Consider the following 22,775-nt stretch of genomic DNA (forward strand, 5'->3'; position numbering starts at 1 on the left):
TCAAAATATTGAAGTATTTAAAGTGATGATGAACATATAAGATGTGAAATATTTTTTAAGTAAGTTGTGCTAAAGCAGTAATGAATTATAAAAAATGATTCTTAAATTTAAAACCTTTGATCCCGAGCATCGCCGGAAACGTTCAACTAGTACACAATAAACAATACAATCGACCTCAGTGTTGATATCTTGTGATTTCGACTAAGCGGTTTTGCAATTTTGAGACAAATTACAATAAAGTCTCCTTTCACGCGGTTTTTTACGCGGATTTCCCAGAAAAGTTGTTTTTTTCCACGCGGCATGTTTTTAATCGTTTTCATTTTCAAATCGTTCATTCAGAGTGTCCGATGAGTTTACTTAATCCAATTACAAAATATTCACTGATTTGGCCTAACCTTTTAACATTTTTTCTTGATTTTCAACTCGATTTACAGGTGTACAGAAATGATTGAAAACCTTTAGAAAATGAAGTTTTTTTACACTGATCTGACCAAATTACGCTGTTTTTTCACGCGCTACATATTCCCGTGTAAAAACAAGACTTCATTGTATTAGATTTTATCCAACGTCTCGACACCAGTAGATATCTTCCTCAGGAAAAATCAAACTTTCTTCCTCGTTCCGTGGCTTTTCAAAGCATGCTCGGACCCCCACAGAAATTTACTTACGTCTCTAGGTTAAACACAAGTTATTAGTTTAGTAAATTAGCAAATAAACACTGAACTTTATATTGAAAGAAAAGAGTTGCCAAATTTTCTTTTGTAATCCATTTTAATTGCAACTTGAGAGTAGACACGAAAGTTGTGGTTATAAGTTTAGGATGGATGAATGTAAGAAAAATGTTTACCTAAAAGTTATTTTTTTTAAAGAATTCTCTAAATATTTTACGCACATTTCTATAAATCTATGCTTTTTGCTCAAGAACCACGATTAACTTACAAAAAGGCGTATTTTCATAGAAATTCTAGTTTTAGAAACTATTTAAAAACCTCAAAAACAAATGCAATTTGTCGTCCAGCATGATTTAAAATTACTATTTCAATCATATTGCATCATTGGATTTGGATTATACTTAAAAATGTTGTATTAAATAAAATCTTAAAAACTTTTCAATTTCACTTTTTTGAGTTTGAATAACAGCTAAAAACAAGCAATCCTAAAAATGCTAGAATTGAAAAAAATCACTTATACCTAACCTCTAAGAACAAAACTTAACCATCCTAACTTTTTACCAAAAGTTTTGTTGATGTTCTATTGTATTAAAAAAATGAAAATATGCAACTTTTTGTTTCAAGAACAAAATTTAGTGTTAATTTAGAAATGTTTGTAGTAAAAAATCTTTTACGTTGTACATTTTTTTCGACGCATTATCAGTTCTCTCGAATTCATTTTCAGATAGTGTTTCTATACCGGCCGGACTCAATTATATATGGTCTCCGATTTATTTTCTTTAGTTATGTAATCGAATTTATAATCGAATCAGCGGAAAAAAATATTTTTTCTACATAGATGTTTTGTTGTTTCCGAATAAATAAGAAAAGTTTCATTTTCGACTCATCCCTCTAAAAGTCAGAAAACACATTTTCTACAAAAAATATAGTGTTTCATTATTCGTCTCATTAAGCCGATATTCACGAAGAATGCACGGATTAAACACCAAATTTTCACGAAATCATTGAACAATTTTACAAAATACGCTTACGTGCTCTTATAGAATTTAGAATTTTGTAAAACAAACCATTTTTCACAACGCTTCCATATCCATCTCAAAACTTAAATCATTGCTCAATTATTCATCTCACGACGCCCCCATAATCATCTTACTGTTAATCATAAATGAATCACATTATCATGAATGAACGGAGCCGCAGACTGTCGTAGTAGGTTACCTAAGTATCTGCTGTAGTTGTTTACGTGCAACATTGGTAACTTAGGTAACCACTGCAGTGCTGTCGATTTATGTCAATTATGTCGGAATAATTCAACTTTTTCAGTATGATTTTTTCGTATTAACAGAAACTGATTTGGCGACTTTTGATTTTCTTCAACGCAGTGAAAACAGATGGAACAGTTGAAGTCTAAAATTTGTAAAAACTCATCTCATATATTTTTGCTACTTGATGCTTGATTTTGGAAATTTGAGGTGAACATTTTGACGATTGAAGTAGTCTTAGTGGTCCGCTAATGATGAAAAAAAAAACTTTGGTTGGCTGCTGAACGAGTCCCGTTGTAGCCGTATAGAGCAATGCGCGGATTTTGTTTTCTGAGGTAGATGATTGAAACAAAAGAGTTTTCGAGTGCAGATGACCGACTTTAATATCAAATTTAGAGCTTTTAAGTGAGTTTTTGAGAATTCTACTTTATGAGAAATCTAAAGTGAACTAAGAAGAATCCATTCCATGGATTAGCAGATTGCTTTATTTAGAAAATATGCGTTTTTTCCTGTTTTCAATTGTGTTTCCATGTTGTATAAAATGAATATATGGGCTGAGCTGAATTATGGAACAGTTTCCCTATATAAGTTTTGAGAAGAGTGATACGTTCGAAGTTTTAAAAAAGGTGACTGCACTACTCTAAGCCCAAGACAAGACTGATTATACAATTATTTTGACTAGCTTTGGAACCTGAATAATAATTGCTTAATCTACACTTTTTGCCCCTAGTAACCAGGTATGTGGCCTTCATCCAGTTCTGCTGATCCAGGGGTCTCTGCGTTGTCTTCGATCTGTGAATTAATCGGTGTCGATGGGCTGGCTCGTTGCTGCTTGTTTGCAGTTTATCGATGATGTCTATCGTTGGCCGGAACGATCGGATTGATCTTCGTTGGCCGGAAACGTATTGCTGACGATTAAAAGGTGGAACCCAAACTTTTGTATGTTGTTTGACTGATGGTCTCTTGGTGTAGTGAAGGATGCGTTCGTTGGATTTGAGGGGATTCTTCTGTTAACTTATTTATAGTTATTTCTGATGTAATTGGAGTCAAATGTAAAGAAAAATTTTGATAAATGGGTATTGATTTTACATCTCGTTTATTTTCTATTTTTTATATTTTGAAAATTTTTTGTCAGGCTGCTTTTTTCCCTTCCAATCAAGGGTAACGTATTTTATGGATGTTCCCTTACGCCATATTAGCTCTAAATAAGTCAAACATTTTTTTCTTCTTTACTATGTATAATCGTGTTTGAAATTATATATATTCGAATCCTATATAATCAAGTCCATATATAATAGGGTGGAACAAAAAATGAATGTTAGCTCCCATGCACTTTTCATGTTCCTCATTGGTCCTATGACAACTATGTAACTTTTCAGATCAATCGGTGAAACTATATTTTTGCGCCCGATTTTTAAAGTTTTCAAACGATTTTATATGGGAAATTTTACTTTTTCCAAATTTATTCTCAAGAGATGTCCAATTGGTTCCCAAAAATACATCGATACATGATATCTGTAGGAAATTTTCCTGAAAAATAACCCTACTGAAGACCGTAAGGCGCTAAGGAAACATCCATAAATGTCGTAGCATTTGAGGAGGGTGGGGGATTGCAGTTTTGTGACGAAATGTGACGATGGGGTGAGGGGGGGGGGAGGTCAGTGGTGTGGGATTTTTGTTTATATTTTACTTTTTATTTACTTTTTATGACTGTTTTGCCTGTTTAGGATTATTTTTATTACTTACTTGTGTTTTCTCGGTCATTTATGATACAAAGTATGTTTTTGATAATAAATTTTGCAGAAACAATGTCATCGGGGTTTTTTAAGCTACGTAATTATTTAGAGGGGAGTCTGACTTTGTGACGAAATGCTACGATGGGGGTGTCAAAAAACCTAAAAAAGCTACGTCATTTTTGGATGTTCCCTAACATGCTTGGAGAAAAAGTTATTCACCCCAAACTGATTGAATGTCAGACGAACGGCTCACCATTGAATTTTTCCAGCAACACTGCTACAGCACGCTCCTAGAAAATATGACCGAGAAAAAAAAATTGTTTGTTGTATTAAATAAAATCTTAAAAACTTTTCAATTTCACTTTTTTGAGTTTGAATAACAGCTAAAAACAAGCAATCCTAAAAATGCTAGAATTGAAAAAAATCACTTATACCTAACCTCTAAGAACAAAACTTAACCATCCTAACTTTTTACCAAAAGTTTTGTTGATGTTCTATTGTATTAAAAAAATGAAAATATGCAACTTTTTGTTTCAAGAACAAAATTTAGTGTTAATTTAGAAATGTTTGTAGTAAAAAATCTTTTACGTTGTACATTTTTTTCGACGCATTATCAGTTCTCTCGAATTCATTTTCAGATAGTGTTTCTATACCGGCCGGACTCAATTATATATGGTCTCCGATTTATTTTCTTTAGTTATGTAATCGAATTTATAATCGAATCAGCGGAAAAAAATATTTTTTCTACATAGATGTTTTGTTGTTTCCGAATAAATAAGAAAAGTTTCATTTTCGACTCATCCCTCTAAAAGTCAGAAAACACATTTTCTACAAAAAATATAGTGTTTCATTATTCGTCTCATTAAGCCGATATTCACGAAGAATGCACGGATTAAACACCAAATTTTCACGAAATCATTGAACAATTTTACAAAATACGCTTACGTGCTCTTATAGAATTTAGAATTTTGTAAAACAAACCATTTTTCACAACGCTTCCATATCCATCTCAAAACTTAAATCATTGCTCAATTATTCATCTCACGACGCCCCCATAATCATCTTACTGTTAATCATAAATGAATCACATTATCATGAATGAACGGAGCCGCAGACTGTCGTAGTAGGTTACCTAAGTATCTGCTGTAGTTGTTTACGTGCAACATTGGTAACTTAGGTAACCACTGCAGTGCTGTCGATTTATGTCAATTATGTCGGAATAATTCAACTTTTTCAGTATGATTTTTTCGTATTAACAGAAACTGATTTGGCGACTTTTGATTTTCTTCAACGCAGTGAAAACAGATGGAACAGTTGAAGTCTAAAATTTGTAAAAACTCATCTCATATATTTTTGCTACTTGATGCTTGATTTTGGAAATTTGAGGTGAACATTTTGACGATTGAAGTAGTCTTAGTGGTCCGCTAATGATGAAAAAAAAAACTTTGGTTGGCTGCTGAACGAGTCCCGTTGTAGCCGTATAGAGCAATGCGCGGATTTTGTTTTCTGAGGTAGATGATTGAAACAAAAGAGTTTTCGAGTGCAGATGACCGACTTTAATATCAAATTTAGAGCTTTTAAGTGAGTTTTTGAGAATTCTTCTTTATGAGAAATCTAAAGTGAACTAAGAAGAATCCATTCCATGGATTAGCAGATTGCTTTATTTAGAAAATATGCGTTTTTTCCTGTTTTCAATTGTGTTTCCATGTTGTATAAAATGAATATATGGGCTGAGCTGAATTATGGAACAGTTTCCCTATATAAGTTTTGAGAAGAGTGATACGTTCGAAGTTTTAAAAAAGGTGACTGCACTACTCTAAGCCCAAGACAAGACTGATTATACAATTATTTTGACTAGCTTTGGAACCTGAATAATAATTGCTTAATCTACACTTTTTGCCCCTAGTAACCAGGTATGTGGCCTTCATCCAGTTCTGCTGATCCAGGGGTCTCTGCGTTGTCTTCGATCTGTGAATTAATCGGTGTCGATGGGCTGGCTCGTTGCTGCTTGTTTGCAGTTTATCGATGATGTCTATCGTTGGCCGGAACGATCGGATTGATCTTCGTTGGCCGGAAACGTATTGCTGACGATTAAAAGGTGGAACCCAAACTTTTGTATGTTGTTTGACTGATGGTCTCTTGGTGTAGTGAAGGATGCGTTCGTTGGATTTGAGGGGATTCTTCTGTTAACTTATTTATAGTTATTTCTGATGTAATTGGAGTCAAATGTAAAGAAAAATTTTGATAAATGGGTATTGATTTTACATCTCGTTTATTTTCTATTTTTTATATTTTGAAAATTTTTTGTCAGGCTGCTTTTTTCCCTTCCAATCAAGGGTAACGTATTTTATGGATGTTCCCTTACGCCATATTAGCTCTAAATAAGTCAAACATTTTTTTCTTCTTTACTATGTATAATCGTGTTTGAAATTATATATATTCGAATCCTATATAATCAAGTCCATATATAATAGGGTGGAACAAAAAATGAATGTTAGCTCCCATGCACTTTTCATGTTCCTCATTGGTCCTATGACAACTATGTAACTTTTCAGATCAATCGGTGAAACTATATTTTTGCGCCCGATTTTTAAAGTTTTCAAACGATTTTATATGGGAAATTTTACTTTTTCCAAATTTATTCTCAAGAGATGTCCAATTGGTTCCCAAAAATACATCGATACATGATATCTGTAGGAAATTTTCCTGAAAAATAACCCTACTGAAGACCGTAAGGCGCTAAGGAAACATCCATAAATGTCGTAGCATTTGAGGAGGGTGGGGGATTGCAGTTTTGTGACGAAATGTGACGATGGGGTGAGGGGGGGGGGAGGTCAGTGGTGTGGGATTTTTGTTTATATTTTACTTTTTATTTACTTTTTATGACTGTTTTGCCTGTTTAGGATTATTTTTATTACTTACTTGTGTTTTCTCGGTCATTTATGATACAAAGTATGTTTTTGATAATAAATTTTGCAGAAACAATGTCATCGGGGTTTTTTAAGCTACGTAATTATTTAGAGGGGAGTCTGACTTTGTGACGAAATGCTACGATGGGGGTGTCAAAAAACCTAAAAAAGCTACGTCATTTTTGGATGTTCCCTAACATGCTTGGAGAAAAAGTTATTCACCCCAAACTGATTGAATGTCAGACGAACGGCTCACCATTGAATTTTTCCAGCAACACTGCTACAGCACGCTCCTAGAAAATATGACCGAGAAAAAAAAATTGTTTACAGTGTTTATATTTTTTCTCGAACCGCAATTTTATAACCTACAACTTTTGTGTTTCAATCAAACAAGCCGTTTTTTATGTAGAATTTTTCATCCATCAGTCATATTTTCGAATAGGTCCTTCTGAAACGACAGTCGTGAATCTACATTAAGAACTGATATCAAAGAATAACCTCTTTATCAAAAAGGAACAACTTAACAAAGTTTCAGCTAAATCGCAAATGACATGCTAAAAAACTGTTTTTTGACGTAGGACTACATCTTACCGCACTATATCGAGATACAGTCGAATCACTCTATTACGACAATTTATATAGTGACAAATCAAAATGATCCCTTCTACACTATATTCATAAAAATTATTCGTTTTATTGCGACATTTCTCTATAACGACGGTCCCTTGCGATGTCGCTATAAAGCGATTAAACTGTACATTCTGCGGAAACTAAAACCAAAGTGTGACGTCGAAATGAAAGATTTCAAACGGTAATACTGATGTAACCACACGATGGATCACAATAGTCAATATGTCGTTGAATTGATAAAATAATGGACAATTTTTTGATATTATAATTATCATTAGCACTTCATTGCTTAACAGTGAAAGTTGAATAAAAGTTTCAATGTCGAATTTCGAACGAACAGAGTACCAATCATATGCGAGCACGCCCAGCACAGACTTCATGAGTAAACGCCAATTGCCTGCTGGGATATCCTCTATATCAGCGGCAAAATAAAAATTGACAGAATCTCCCCGTCCCAATAGGTCAGCGGTTTTCAACCTTTTTTTGTTCGCGTACCCCTTGGCGATATTTTTCATATCGATTGTACCCCCTGGCTTCGAATATTTTCGCAGAGTGGGAGAGAGTAGTGGTAGATCATGTTGTGGTAGTCTTGTTTTGGTTTCAAATTGAACTATGGTTTGTTTGATTGCTACAGTCATGTTTTAAGAGCAGGATTGAAAAACAAATAAAGTATTTTAGAAAAAAATTGCTTTGTCCGCCATTACTGATTTTTCTTTCGCGTACCCCCTGGAGGCTTTCGAGTACCCCCAGGGGTACGCGTACCCCAGGTTGAGGATCGCTGCAATAGGTCAACTAATTTTTGATGGTGAAGCTTTTTCGGAGTGTCCACCTCCTTTATCAGACAGTTTATTTATTTATTTAATCATTATTTTAACGAGGTTTTAACCGAACCCTTCGTCTCCCTGTGAGGCTCTACGTGCCCCGCGTCATGAACTGCCTGAATTGCAAGCAGTTAGGCCATACAGCCGCCTACTGCTGCAATAAGGCACGTTGTGGCAAGTGTGGGGAGTCTCATGCGGAAGATTCTTGCAGTGTTAACGCTGAAAAGTGTATTCACTGCGGAGAAAATCTGCATGAGCTCTCGACATGTGCGGTGTACATGCAGCGCAGGGATAAAATAAAACGGTCTCTCAAAGAGCGTTCAAAGCGTTCCTACGCTGACATGCTGAAGAAGACCGTTACCACTTCTCCCGTTACTTCGAACCCCTTCGATCTGTTGCCCTCTGAGGAAACCGATTCTGACGATTCACCAGCGGGAGCATCTTACGCCAATCCTGGGGAGTCTAGAAAGAGGAAAAGTGTTTCCTCTCCTAAACTTCCCAGAAAAGGTCCTAAGATTTCTCAAAGTGAAATGAAGGTTACAAACAAACCAAACAGTGCTGCGGAAAAACCGAAGCAAACTCCTCCTGGGCTGGCAAATTTAAAGTCCCAGAAGGAGTTCCCAGCACTGCCAGGAACATCTAAAACCCCAGTTGCTCCTTTTACACTCCCAGTTGATGAAACAAACTCTGGATTAGTGAAATTTTCTGACATTGTGGACTGGATTTTTGAAACTTTCAATGTACCCGATCCAATTAAAATTTTTCTTACAGCATTCCTCCCAACAGTTAGATCATTTTTGAAGCAGTTGACTGCCCAATGGCCCCTCCTTGCAGCGATTGTATCCTTCGATGCCTAATTCAACTGCTAATCTGAAGGATTCTATCTCTGTCTTACAGTGGAATTGTAGAAGTATTTTACCAAAAATTGATTCGTTTAAAGTTTTGATAAATAAAAACAAATGCGATGCATTTTCCCTTTGTGAAACTTGGCTTACTTCAAATATTGATCTCAACTTCCATGATTTTAATATTATTCGCCTTGATCGAGACACCCCATATGGAGGAGTACTTTTAGGGATTAAAAAGTGCTATTCTTTCTATCGTATTAACCTCCCCTCGATTCCAGGCATCGAAGTTGTCGCATGTCAAATGACAATACAAGGTAAAGAGCTTTGTATTGCCTCAATATATATTCCCCCCAGAGCACAGGTTGGGCAACGGCTGCTCTTTGATTTAATAGAACTTCTTCCCTCGCCACGTTTGATTTTGGGAGACTTCAACTCTCATGGCGTGGCTTGGGGTTCCCCATACAATGATAACCGCTCCTCTTTAATCTATAACCTTTGCGATGACTTCGACATGACTATATTAAACAACGGTGAAATGACACGTATCCCGAAACCTCCAGCGCGCCCAAGCGCTTTGGATCTATCCTTATGTTCGACGTCGCTACGGTTGGATTGCACATGGAAGGTAATCCTCGATCCTCACGGTAGCGACCATCTGCCTATTCTTATTTCAATTACTAACGGGTCAACTCGCATGCGACCAATTGACATTCCGTATGACCTCACACGAAATGTCGATTGGAAGTTATACGAGGAAATGATTTCAAAAGCGGTCGAGTCGATTCAACATCATTCACCACTTGAAGAATACAACCTCCTCGCGGGCTTGATTCTCGACGCCGCGTTGCAAGCCCAAACGAAGAAATATCCCGGCGTAACGATCAAAGAACGGCCTCCCACTCCGTGGTGGGACCAAGAGTGCTCCGATGTCTACACGCAAAGATCCGACGCGTTTAAGGCCTACCAGACGGGAGGTATACCTGGCGACTATTTACGGTATTCGGAGCTTGATACCAAGCTTAAAAGCTTGGCTAAAGCAAAGAAACGTGGATATTGGCGTCGGTTCGTGAACGAGACGTCGAGGGAGACATCGATGAGCACTCTTTGGAACACAGCCCGAAGAATGCGGAATCGCGTAACGGTCAACGAAAGCGAGGAGTCTTCAAGTAGGTGGATATTTGATTTTGCCAGGAAAGTATGTCCGGACTCTGTTCCTGAGCAAAATATTGTTCGCGATGCGTCTCCGGGCCACGACGCGATAGAATCACCTTTTACGATGGCAGAACTTTCAGTTGCCCTCCTGTCCTGTAACAATAACGCGCCTGGATTAGATAGAATCAAATTCAACTTGTTGAAGAATCTACCCGGCAATGCCAAGAGGCGCTTGTTGAACTTGTTCAATAAGTTCCTGGAGCAAAACATTGTACCGCAGGATTGGAGGCAAGTGAAGGTGATCGCCATCCAAAAACCAGGGAAACCAGCTTCTAATCACAACTCTTATAGGCCGATTGCAATGCTATCCTGTATCCGGAAATTGATGGAAAAAATGATACTCCGTCGTTTAGACCACTGGGTCGAATCAAATGGTCTACTATCAGAAACTCAATTTGGCTTCCGCCGTGCCAAAGGGACGAATGATTGTCTTGCGTTGCTTTCAACAGATATTCAGCTGGCGTATGCTCGTAAAGAACAAATGGCGTCTGCGTTCTTGGACATTAAGGGGGCTTTTGATTCCGTTTCTATTGACATTCTTTCGGGTAAACTTCACCGACAAGGATTTTCTCCAATTTTGAACAATTTTTTGCACAACTTGTTGTCCGAAAAGCACATGCATTTTACGCATGGCGATTTGGCAACTTTTCGCATTAGCTACATGGGTCTTCCCCAGGGCTCATGTTTAAGCCCCCTTCTTTACAACTTTTATGTAAATGACATCGACGAATGTCTGGCAAATTCATGCACGATAAGACAACTTGCAGACGACAGTGTAATCTCTGTTACAGGAGCCAAAGCTGCCGATTTGCAAGGACCATTGCAAGATACCTTGGACAATTTGTCTGCTTGGGCTTTACAGCTAGGTATCGAATTCTCTCCGGAGAAGACTGAGATAGTAGTTTTTTCTAGGAAGCATGAACCTGCTCAGCTTCAAACACAATTAATGGGTAAAACGATTTCTCAGGTTTTGGTACACAAATATCTTGGTGTCTGGTTCGACTCTAAAGGCACCTGGGGTTGTCACGTGAGGTATCTGATGAAAAAATGTCAACAAAGAGTGAATTTTCTTCGTACAATAACCGGACAATGGTGGGGAGCCCATCCAGGAGACCTTATAAGGCTTTACCAAACAACGATATTGTCTGTTATTGAATACGGGTGTTTCTGCTTCCGCTCCGCAGCAAACACACATTTGATCAAACTGGAGCGAATACAATATCGTTGTTTGCGTATCGCCTTAGGTTGCATGCAGTCGACCCATACGATGAGTTTGGAGGTTTTAGCTGGAGTACTACCATTGAAAAACCGCTTCTGGAGCCTGTCTTCTCGTATTCTAATCAAATGTGAGGTCTTGAACCGTCCCGTGATTGAAAATTTTGAAAGGTTAATCGAACTTAATTCTCAAACCCGTTTTATGACATTGTATTTCAATCACATGTCCCAAAATATTAACCCTTCTTCGAATATTCCAAATCGTGTCGACTTATCAAATACTTCTGATTCTACTGTGTTTTTCGATACATCCATGATAGAAGAAACTCGTGGAATCCCGGATCATTTACGCGTGCAGCAGATCCCTAAAATTTTTTCCAATAAATATCGAAACATCAACTGCGACAATATGTACTACACTGACGGATCACTTCTTGATGGGTCCACTGGCTTCGGTATCTTCAATAACAATTTAACCGTCTCCCATAAGCTCGATAATCCTGCTTCTGTTTACGTCGCAGAATTAGCTGCAATTCAGTACACCCTAGGGATTATCGAAAAAATGCCCACGGACCATTATTTCATCTTTACGGACAGTCTCAGTTCCATTGAGGCTCTCCGATCGATGAAAGATGTTAAGCACTCTCCGTATTTCCTGGGGAAAATACGGGAACATCTGAGTGCTTTATCCGAAAAATCTACTCAGATTACCTTAGCGTGGGTCCCTTCTCACTGCTCGATACCGGGTAATGAGAAAGCGGACTCTTTGGCTAAGGTGGGCGCAACAAACGGTGATATTTATGAAAGACCAATTGCCTTTAATGAATTTTTCGCACTTGTACGTCAGAATACGATCATCAGTTGGCAAAATGCTTGGACCAGAGGGGAATTGGGAAGGTGGTTACATTCCATAATCCCCAAAGTATCGACGAACCCGTGGTTCAAGGGGTTGGATGTAGGTCGGGATTTCATTTGCGTGATGTCCCGGCTTATGTCCAATCACTATAGATTTGACGCGCTCCTCCGTCGTGTTGGGCTCGAGGAAAGTGGTATCTGTGCCTGTGGTGAAGGTTATCACGACATAGAGCATGTGGTTTGGTCATGCCCTGTACACCGTGACGCCAGGTCTAAATTAATAGCTTCCCTGCAGGCCGAGGGTAGACAGCCGGCTGTTCCTGTTCGTGATGTCTTGGCGAGCCGTGACCTATCCTACATGTCCCTTATATACGTTTTCCTGAAATCCATCCACGCCCCAGTCTAGTCCCGTTCCCCTCCGTCTACACCCAACAAAACGACAAGAACACGTTTGAACCTTAAGCACAAAACCAGCAACCAGACCCCGCACAACAGAACCAGGACCCAAGGACTACGAGCCTCTGTCCCAACTCACGACATCGTGGCTCAGCAGAACGAATCCATACATGCCATTCGACGATTATCAGACGACCATTGAACAACAAAACACTGATTGGAAATCCCATGCTAGTTTTAAGTTAGACTTAATTTCAGCTCGTAGTCGGCAGCGAGGATAAAAAATTTGCTTTAGTTTTTAAGTCATCAGATATAATTGGCGCCGTTAAACATTAAATTGTATTTGTGCCGTGTCAAATAAATGTTATGTGAAGAAAAAAAAAACCGAACCCTTATCCGACAGTTTAACGATCTGCTGTTGGAGTTTTATGCTGGCACAGGCAACAGTACTGTACCGAGCAATGTTTGAATAAAGAGCTGGTCACTCGTCATCTATCAGTGCATTAGAACTCGATATTTATTTGGTGCGGCCAAGCCAAGTGAAGACTACATTGTCGCTGTCGACGCACAGTGGGCGTGTTTGGCTAACGCGTAGGTATCGTGTTGCGACCTGGAAGATAATCGAATTGCGTTTGAATTGCCTTCTTCTTCTTCTGCTTCTTTTTGTTTCGGTTTTTGTAAGAGGCAGATATCAGGGTATTCATTTGGTGCATTGTACAGATAAAATGCGTTGTTAATTTTTGAACTCTACACTCTGTTTTTCTCAGAATCATTTAAATAACCATACAATAAAAAACCTAAATGCTTCGTACAGGTCTTTGAATAGGCAGTTTAACGAACTGTACTGGTGATTATATTTTTCTAGCTAAACGAATTTAATGCAATATGATAATCCTAGTTGCATCCCACGGTTGCGGTATGGAGAAAAACCAAATTCATTTCATCTTGATATTAGGGTTTCCACAATTATATTTGTATTTTTCAAATCAATTTTTTTTTTGTATCAGCATCTGCAAGAAAATATAACCTTCCATAACCTTACTTGTAATTCTTGCAAACATTAATTGCTGAGGCTAATGTTGTTCATCACTCAATAGCAAAACCGGTTTGAAGATATCAGAATTTTCACAGTTTTTGTTATGTCTTGAAACTCGAGAAGCTTTTCTCTGGTTCTGCTTACTGATAAAATGTTTGAATTGATCTGCAATAAATGTTAACATGTCCAAAAAATTCTATGTCAGTTTGAAAATTTCTGTAATATACATTTTCGACAAGAATAGACTGTAATTTTTTATCATTACATTTCTCGCGCACTTGTAAATGCAGGAAAATATTTCATGTGACATCTTTGCTTGGCAGTTGTGAGGTATAGACAGGTAAAGCTAACAAGATGCTGCTTTGGAATCGGTGAGTGAGCCATCCTTCACAAGACAAATAAATATAGCAGATAGTTTACTTCATACTAAATCGTACTTAATTAAAATCTGTATAAAAGATTGATTTTTCATGTATTAAAGAAAATGGACTGTATTACGATAAAAGGTATTCATCAATGTAAAATAGAATTCTTTTTCTTCTAAAATAGAGTGCTGCAAATAATTAATCAAAATACAGACCTCCGTTCGATTTTGCCAACACGCCAAAAAATTTTCTGTTGCCAAAATCGAACCATGCCAAAAATGAACGGATCTCTTTACATGACTTTTTTCACTTTTTAAGTGGCCTATGATGACCCTAACAGAAGATTATTGAACTAGTTTTAGTTCCAAGTCGTTAGAGGTCTTGCTTGATGAATTTAAGTACTGAGAATCAAAATACCTATCTGTTGGAGGATTAAATTGAAAAAAAAAACAAATAATTTCAAAAAAATGATTAAACATAATCGCTCGTTTTAGGCACGTGTGTGCCAAAATCGAACCGTGTCAAAAGTAAACCGTGCTCAGATCAAATATAGCCTGTAGTCTCAAAATAAAATATAAAACTATCGTAGTTCTACATCAACTTTGCGGTCGTGTCTTGGATACCACCCTTCTACTTTTTTATTCACTTTCCATGGAATGCATCACCCGTGGAAATCTACTCAATCTAATACGTGTTCGAAGTTCCAATCAAATAAAAAATGGTTTGGCTTATTTTCAGATCAATTGACATGGAATTGGTCATATTTCCGAATTAGGACAAGGGGGTCCTCACAATTTACTTGCAAGCCCCCCCCCCTCCCTTAAGTTCGACCCTGATATCAATACTACCTCACCACACCAACCACACCGTTATATGCTTTGAAAAGCTACATGACGAAGAACAAAACAAGAATTATTCCCTGAAGAAGATACCAACCGATGTCGAAACTTTGGACAAAATCAAATACCTTGTTCCAAAATTGCAAGACCACTCAACCGAAATCTCCAGCTATTAACTATACACAATGTACTCCACAGTCTCTTTCACACACATTGTTTGTATCGTTATCATTTCATATGTACATTGTACATTGTGACACATAGCGTCTCCATAAATGGGCAAACGTAGTCAAACCATTACAAAAAAAATCAAACTCCTTTTATTCTACTTTTCCACGATAGAATATTTCCTACCAATTTTTATTTGAAAGCTTAGACCCTAAACTAACTTTTGGTGAAATCAAAGCCAAATTCATTAAAGTTGCATAACATGCTTCTTCAGACCCAGCGTACCATTCGCAGAGTGCAACTCCTGATGATCTTACTTTTAAATGATCAATGACGCAACTGACCACGCCTCATGCAGATCAATTGAAAAAAGGATTTTAGGAATGTTAATTCGGTACTTGCTGCTAATAGATACCGAAAAAAAACTCTGCTCTACCAAAAAATATTAAAACAAAAAGCAAGTGTACTCAACTCTACCCACCGAAGATCGTGGCCCCATCTTTATTATACAATCACGAGCACGATACGCACCTTTATGGTCGTTGGGAATCCGGCCACCGGGAGACAAAAATTAGTTACGACTAGCTCACATGATATTTGTATCGCACAAAACTATGCCTTTTAATGCGTGTATATTTTCACTCTGATATGATGTATTATATGCGCTCGAGAAACTGGTGGAATAAGTTTAACGCATTTTTTACATTTGGGTTCTACTGGTTAATCTGATTTCTTTATCACCAGTAAAATCCACGAGAAAATGGAATTTCGAGACCCTTCGTACAGTAATTTGAGCAATTTTTAAACTCTGGGTTTACTTGACCAACAATTCATACGAGAATTTTAGTCATCGGTTGTCCAGCACCCGTCACAAATAATGGTTTGGACTGCTATAACCGCGGTTGGGTACTCTCTAATCGTTTTTCTTGGGAATGGTGTCAATGTAAATACAATATAAACGGTGTCCGAAATCGAATTGCATTGTTTTTAAATGGCTGTAGCTTTGTACCTATTGGATATTTGTTTTTGAAATTCTGGGTAATATCATTTTAATAAGTATTGCTTAAATTATGTCAGTTTCACAAGCGGATGTACAATTATTGCGACAATGGAGTCGGAAGAACAACGGCAGCGTAGAATAATTTTGCGGAATAAAGTTTTGTATAATGAAATGTCTGGGGACCTCAGATTGCTCAGCTATCAGTGTATGTTTGATTTATTTTATTTTATTATTCAACTATAGCATAATTTCTTTTATCACATTTCATACCATAAATCCCTGAGGCTGTTGCGAAATACAAATAAATCCCCTGATGCACGCATTACTTTTCATCGCGAAATTATCCGTCACCCCCTACAGACTTTCCAAGCCGCCCCGAAACGCAATAAGTCTGAGCCGCTCTACAAAACACGCTGGTGACAAGCTCCAAACATGTCAATGTTTTCGTCATATTTTATGATAATATCCCGACGGTTCGGTGAATATTATCAGTAACTGCCGACTTCCCTTTCCCTTTCCATTCATTTTTTTTTGTTTTTCCCCTCAACACACGAGTGCAGCACTACACACGCGATCGCATCAATTTTCCTTAAAGTAGGTTTGATAGGAGTTTGGGAGGGGGAGGCAGGGTTTGGGTTGAGAGGTAAAAAATTTATTATTTTTGCTTTCCACTTTCGTCGCGCGTAATTTTTCCTGTGCAAGCCGTACCTACTCAATTACTCGCCGCCATGGAATTGACACGGAAGACTATCGATTTTAGTGCCATTCTGAAATGTTCCTGGCTGGCGCCTTTGTTTACCGGTCTGTCAGTACTCGTGAAATTGGCGAACCCCAAAGTGCCACTAATAGGGCTCAGGTTTCTGGGTTCGCATATCAACGAACATAAATCAAGACGTAATTTCACAATATTTGTCGCTTGTTCGTTTCCGCTGACGCCTCAAATTCGGTGTGGTGGTGTGTAGAACATGAATTCCATTTCAACCTTGTTGCTTTCATTAATTTTTACCGAGACCGAGTTCCTCTTGGCTGGCCGTTATAAATATCGTCTAGTGTGTAGAAGTATAAAACGGTACCAGTGCTAGTAGCTTGCATGCCACTCTACCGCATTATCGCTCTCCTTTGCCGCATTGCATTCAAAATGATCAACTTTTCCACTTCGCTGTCGTTTTCCGAGAAGTGGCCATTCTCACACAGCTCGTGGCTTTTTAAAATTCATTCAGAAGCGTATAACTTTTCTTTTGTAGTTTTCATTGCCATTTGATGGCAAAGAAGCGGGCGGCGAAGGCAACAGATAGCGGTACAAACGTGGGTATCCTTTGAACCCTAGCCGGTGACACCAGTAGTCAGTCGGTGAAAAGGTGGAAATGGAGACAGAGCAAAAAAAAAAATGGCACCAGTGACTTGACGGCGCAGCATATTGTATGAATTGTTGGAGAGAATAAAAACTTTTCCTTTGTTTTCCAAACAATTACCTTTGTTCGTTCAGGGGTACAGAAGCAAGAATGGGAACACCGATAAATAGATTAGAATTTTATGGCAGTACTTCTACCTGAAGGAGTACGTCGTCGTACCAGGTCGTCGCTTCGAAGCGAGTCCTATCGTTTAGAAGTAATTGCTGGCGGTTCCGGTTATCAATTATCTGAACGGTTCTACTTGAGTTGTAGGTTTTCGCGAACTGTTGGGGAAGAGCATCTGTATTTCTTGAAGTCGAGTGCCGGATTGCGTTATCCTAATGAATTCTTAGTGCTTCTGAATTAACTAAATTGAATTTGCTAGGGACATCACTTCAATAGATTTCATCTTCGCACAAATCTTCTTATACAACATCCGGCGACGTCTTTTGTCCATTAGTTTCTGCTTCAATGTCTTGGGTGCCATCTACATACCACGTGACGATTTCGAAGCCCCTCTCCCCCCTTGGACAACTGCTCATATAAATTCTAAAAATTTTGTATGGACCGTGGACATTATGCATACACCCCCTCTATCCCCCCCCCTCCAAAGCTGTCCACGTGGTATGTGGGTGGCCCCTTGTTTGGTTGGTTAGTGGCCCAAAAAACCTCATGATAATTGTTATGCTACTCTATTTTGAAGCAGATTTTCGCAATGTAGGCGGAGCCACGCAGATTCGAGAAAGAGAAACGTAACAAAACACCTTCAATACTACTGAATTATTGTCATGAGCACCAAAAGAAAATTTGTGATTTCATAATTTTAATAATAAAATAGAAATGTGAGCTACAGAACGCTGATGATCGCACCACCGCACAGTGGGACCAAACTTGGAAAAAGACGGACAAAAGTCTTTTTCGACGTTTTAGCATATAGGTGTCTTCAGAGAAGTTTTCTAATATTCGTTTTTAAATATTTTAAGATATTCGTTGAAAATGTTGTTAAGGGGGTATTCAATTAGAATAAAAGCAACAACATCTAGTTGCAATATAACAAATTTAAGTCTTCGGCAAAGTTATAGAACTATAAAATTTATGAATTTTTCTCGAAGACACTAAGTGTCTATATTGTAAAACCATTGAGATATAGTTATATTTCTGTCCTTAAAATCAATCTGTTCTTAAAATCAATTTATTTAGTTTCTTGAGTTTGAACTTTAATAGAGTTGACATATTCTACAAAGTTGTTGATATCACCAAGATGCACAACTTTTCTCAAGACTTCAATATCGTATATCGAATGGTTTGCTCAGAAAGTTAGGGTTGAGCCTAAATTTTACTCTTTGTTTAAATAACACGGTGCAATGTCACAAAATATCAAAAAATTGGTCGCAGTGACGAAAATACCCAACACGAAAAAAAACACAGTGCAACAGTGCTTGGCTTCTACATATAATTATTTTGTGTATTTTTATGCAAAACTAAATTTCCCAGAGTTTGAACGGCGCCATTTTGAATTTTTGAGAAACCGGTAATTTTTTATGTTTTTTCGACGCCATTTTGTTTTAAGACCAAATATCGAAATTCTAAGAGTTTGTCCACATATAAGCATCTTTTTACCTATCTTCTGAAAAAACAGATCTTAAATCGGGCAAAAACTGAGCTCAAAACGGTGATTCTACGAAACCGGTTTGGCATAGTTTCAGTATATTTCACAAAGCAAAATAATATCGATTATTTCTGAGCATTAAAGGTAATTCGCTAATATCTTAAAGTGGCAGTCAAATTATATCTTATTTTGAGTAAAAAAGTCTCAGAAATCGAATGGTAGGTATCTGATCTACGTAAAATGTCAGCAAATAAACCTTTTTTTGTATTGTAGGGGAATCGGGGCAAAATCGACATTTTGCTGACATTTTACGTAGATCAGACACCTATCATTCGATTTTTGAGACTTTTTTACTCAAAAGAAGATATAATTTGACTACCACTTTAAGATATTAGCGAATTACCATTAATGCTCAGAAATAATCGATATTATTTTGCTTTGTGAAATATACTAAAACTATGCCAAAACCTGTTTCGTAGAATCACCAGTCTTTTGTATCGAGTTGAGCGTAGATTTTTGCATTGAAGGAGTGGCCATCAAAACACTCTGTTGATTCAAAATATGTAGGCAGTGGAATTTATTTCGTCCATGTTATTGTTATCGGTGGAACTTTTCCCCTATTTTCATCATTAAGCAGTAAAGCAACAGTGTTAAACATTATATCAAACAATATTCACACATTTTATCTATCCATTATGCATTAAGTTGTTCGCTCATATAATCGTTTGAAATCTGACGCAACATTTGCCAGTTTCATTTTCAATTTTACAAAATGTAATCTAGCATAGAAAACGAAGACGTAGTCCTACGTCAAAAATGTCATGGTGATTGTAATGCAATTCTATTTAGAGTATAAAGCTGAATTTGTGACTTTTATCTTCCGGTTAATTTTATCGCAACGTTTTGTGCCCTGTTGATGAGTTTTAATATAAAACTTTTAATTCACTGTCAACATTAATTTGATCGTAATTTCACTATGTGCTATATGCTATTATTTCCTTTTTGGTTTCCGATTAACTGTTTTTGACCTTTGCCACCTTGATTGTTGGCTCCCACGCCATGGCAAGTTTTCTCAGGGAACAAATAGATTATAGATTTGTTTGTGATTCGGATTGTGATTTGTTAACCATAGTTTTAACTTTTTTTTTATTTTAAATTTATGTTTTTCACTGTTCACTTCCTGTTTTTTATTCGCCTTTCATGTTAGTGTTAAAACCACCAGTCCACCACCCTTCACTCAGCCGTGTGCGGAGAGAATATTTTTAAACGGCACTGCAGGGTTAGAAAACTAAATGTGCCTACATGCTCGACCCACTTGTTACTCCATTTGTAAACTTGCTCCGTTGGCTGCGAAATACAGCGCTTCCGCCGAGGTCACGGTACATGTTACAGCATTTGGCCCAGTTCTAGCGCTTCCGGTCGGCTATATTTAGCAGTATCCAACGTAGTGAACATAGCGTATTTCCAAAAGATAATAAACATCACCACCCACACGCCATCCAGGGGTGCAGAATTAAATTTCACCTCACCGACAGCACTGCCTGTTATAATCACTCTAATCAATTGCGTTCGTTTCCCGATTTTTCGCAGAATTATTCACGAAAGTGGCTTCACATCAGAGGACTTCAAACAGTACCGACCCGTAGTCTATAGCAACACGATACAATCGCTGGTTGCCATATTGCGAGCGATGCCCAACCTCAGCATCGCCTTCGGAAACAATGAGCGAGAGGTAAGTGGTTGCCAAAAATAATTACCAGAAACTTCACCGTTGGTCACAATGTTGATGGGCAGGGAACGCCACAGCAAGTCTGCTATGCTATCGATGTCTTGCGTGTGTTTGTTTCATTCTGCTCCAGTGCCTGTCAGGAATCGATACGTATATGGGCTTGAAAACTACAAACTTGATTACGCTTCCGTTTGACCACATCGAGAAACGGGTTGTGTGACAATTTGAGTATCCGGAATCGAGCGTTGCAAGTCGCACGCACAAGTTGAGCTCTTTACAGATACAGTTTGTCAACTGCAGCGTCATCCAACCGCAACGACTGGAAGGAATAAAGAACACAATTGAATACCTACTTGTTAGTGCTTGCGTTGCTTGTGTTCACAGGAAACTTGATCTTCACAAACAAGCCGATTTATGAGTAGTAGGTACATAGTAGGTAACCTGGGCTTGCCCGGCTGTGCAACTAATTAGAGATTTTTATTGTCATACTGACAGATTGTGCAACGAAGATTTCATTCATGTGCATGAGTGCACCGACGCGTTCTCGACTACGGATGGTTTGACATATTGTTTTGAGGTTTTGGAATAATATAAAATTAAGAATTTCATTCCTTACTGACATTCGCACTGCGAAACTTTTTTTACACCGGGACTATAATGCCAACTGCTAAGATTCGCACTACGAAGCTTGGTGTACCTGAGACCGTAAACTTTTCCTAATTTTCTGCCCCAACACTACCAACACCAATTCTGTTAACACATTTACCTCGTGACGCCTCTTTCTAAAAAATAATTTGCAACACATAAAAATAATATCTAACAGCTGATTTCCGGGATACATATTTGTAACCTGTCCTGGGAGTTGAAACCAGGCTTGTAAAGGCTTGTTTGTGTGCAATCGCATACCTCGGGAACGGCTTGACGGATTTGCATGATTCTTTTTTTTTTTGTTTTGTTCGTCGTGGACTGCGGCGGGTTTACACGCAAAAAGTTGGGGAAATGTACTGCAAAAGTTGAAAATGATAGAAAATTCAATTTCTCATACGTTTCAAAGGAGAGCTTTTTCATTCAATTTCAAGGTAACCTTCGATTGTTCGTCTTATAAATCAAATTCACAGTTCTGTACAAACGTCACTATGCTATGTAGCGAATGTTCATGATACACATCCTGATGCAAGTTGTTCATTCTCTTTGAAGTTGGTCATACGTTTCCAACGTGGTTGATTGGAAATCCAAATGTGAAGAGGACATTGTTTCTTGCAAATTTCAAAACTATTAAACCGATCAGCGTATATTGTTCTAAACTTCGGCCGCGCAACTAAATACCTCTCTCAGTTCATGACGAGCATCGTGCATCATCATACCTTCATTGCTTTTCATTGCATCAATGAAAGGTAAATTTTATAAGCGATGATACCTACTGATATATCTCAATTTTTGATACTTTGAATACTTTTTATCAAATTCTATTCGATGCGGACCAGGCGTATCCTTTAACTATTGAATCGGTGGAGACGCTGGGTTAACCTTTCGATCGCGTTCTAGAAAACGAGTTTAAGGGAAAATTTGAATCTACAGCTCGATAGTAGTATTCTAGAGAAAAACTTTTTTGACAAAATTGTGAAATATGATAGAGCGCTCATTATCTTGTAATCACAAATTAAGGTGACCCAAATTTTCGATGGAATCAGCATCTAACTTTTTTTTGCTGATAGAGTTAAATGGTACTCCACAATGCTGTAGTATCGTCAATTTTACGTAGTTTTGTAGAATGAAGTTTTTTTCTTGTTTGCAGAATAACGGATTTACTATTTATATTTACTGTTTTACTAAATCACAATAAGGTACAGTACAGGTGTAGCCTCAGTGCTCAAACTGGCATAAAAGAAAGATTTTAGCTACTTAACCATTCCTGTGAATTTAGGTGCTCCTAGCCATTTTAAAGATGCATCAAAAGCTCCCATCCCCTCTTACACGAACGTTAACCGTGTGCCTCCTTTCACGGTTGAAATGATGGAGACGCTAGGTTAACCATTCGACAGCGTTTTATTTAACGAGTTAAGAGGGAAATTATGAGCTACAC

General features: G+C 37.8%; 1 protein-coding gene and 1 long non-coding RNA gene across 17 annotated transcripts in view; one reads left to right on the forward strand and one right to left on the reverse strand.

Moving 5' to 3' along the window:
* LOC129725961 (G protein alpha o subunit) overlaps nt 1-22,775 on the forward strand; it is a 207,414-nt gene that overhangs the window by 69,151 nt on the left and 115,488 nt on the right. For all 12 annotated transcript variants that reach the window (XM_055682439.1, XM_055682440.1, XM_055682431.1 and 9 more), the window contains exon 4: nt 20,554-20,695. In XM_055682439.1, the coding sequence (XP_055538414.1) occupies nt 20,554-20,695 (142 nt within the window). The remainder of the gene's footprint in view (nt 1-20,553; nt 20,696-22,775) is intronic.
* LOC129725962 (uncharacterized) lies at nt 655-20,990 on the reverse strand. Of its 5 annotated transcripts, none has more exons than XR_008728217.1 (4): nt 20,266-20,990; nt 6,948-7,026; nt 3,680-6,871; nt 655-2,964 (listed from the first exon to the last, which is right to left on the reverse strand). It is a non-coding gene; the product is annotated as an uncharacterized LOC129725962 (long non-coding RNA). The 5 variants fall into 5 exon arrangements; XR_008728218.1 differs by having other exon boundaries at nt 655-5,876; nt 6,592-6,871; nt 20,266-20,989; XR_008728216.1 differs by having other exon boundaries at nt 655-6,871; nt 20,721-20,990.

This window comes from Wyeomyia smithii, chromosome 2 (genome assembly GCF_029784165.1).
Source record: "Wyeomyia smithii strain HCP4-BCI-WySm-NY-G18 chromosome 2, ASM2978416v1, whole genome shotgun sequence".
NCBI lineage: Eukaryota > Metazoa > Arthropoda > Insecta > Diptera > Culicidae > Wyeomyia > Wyeomyia smithii.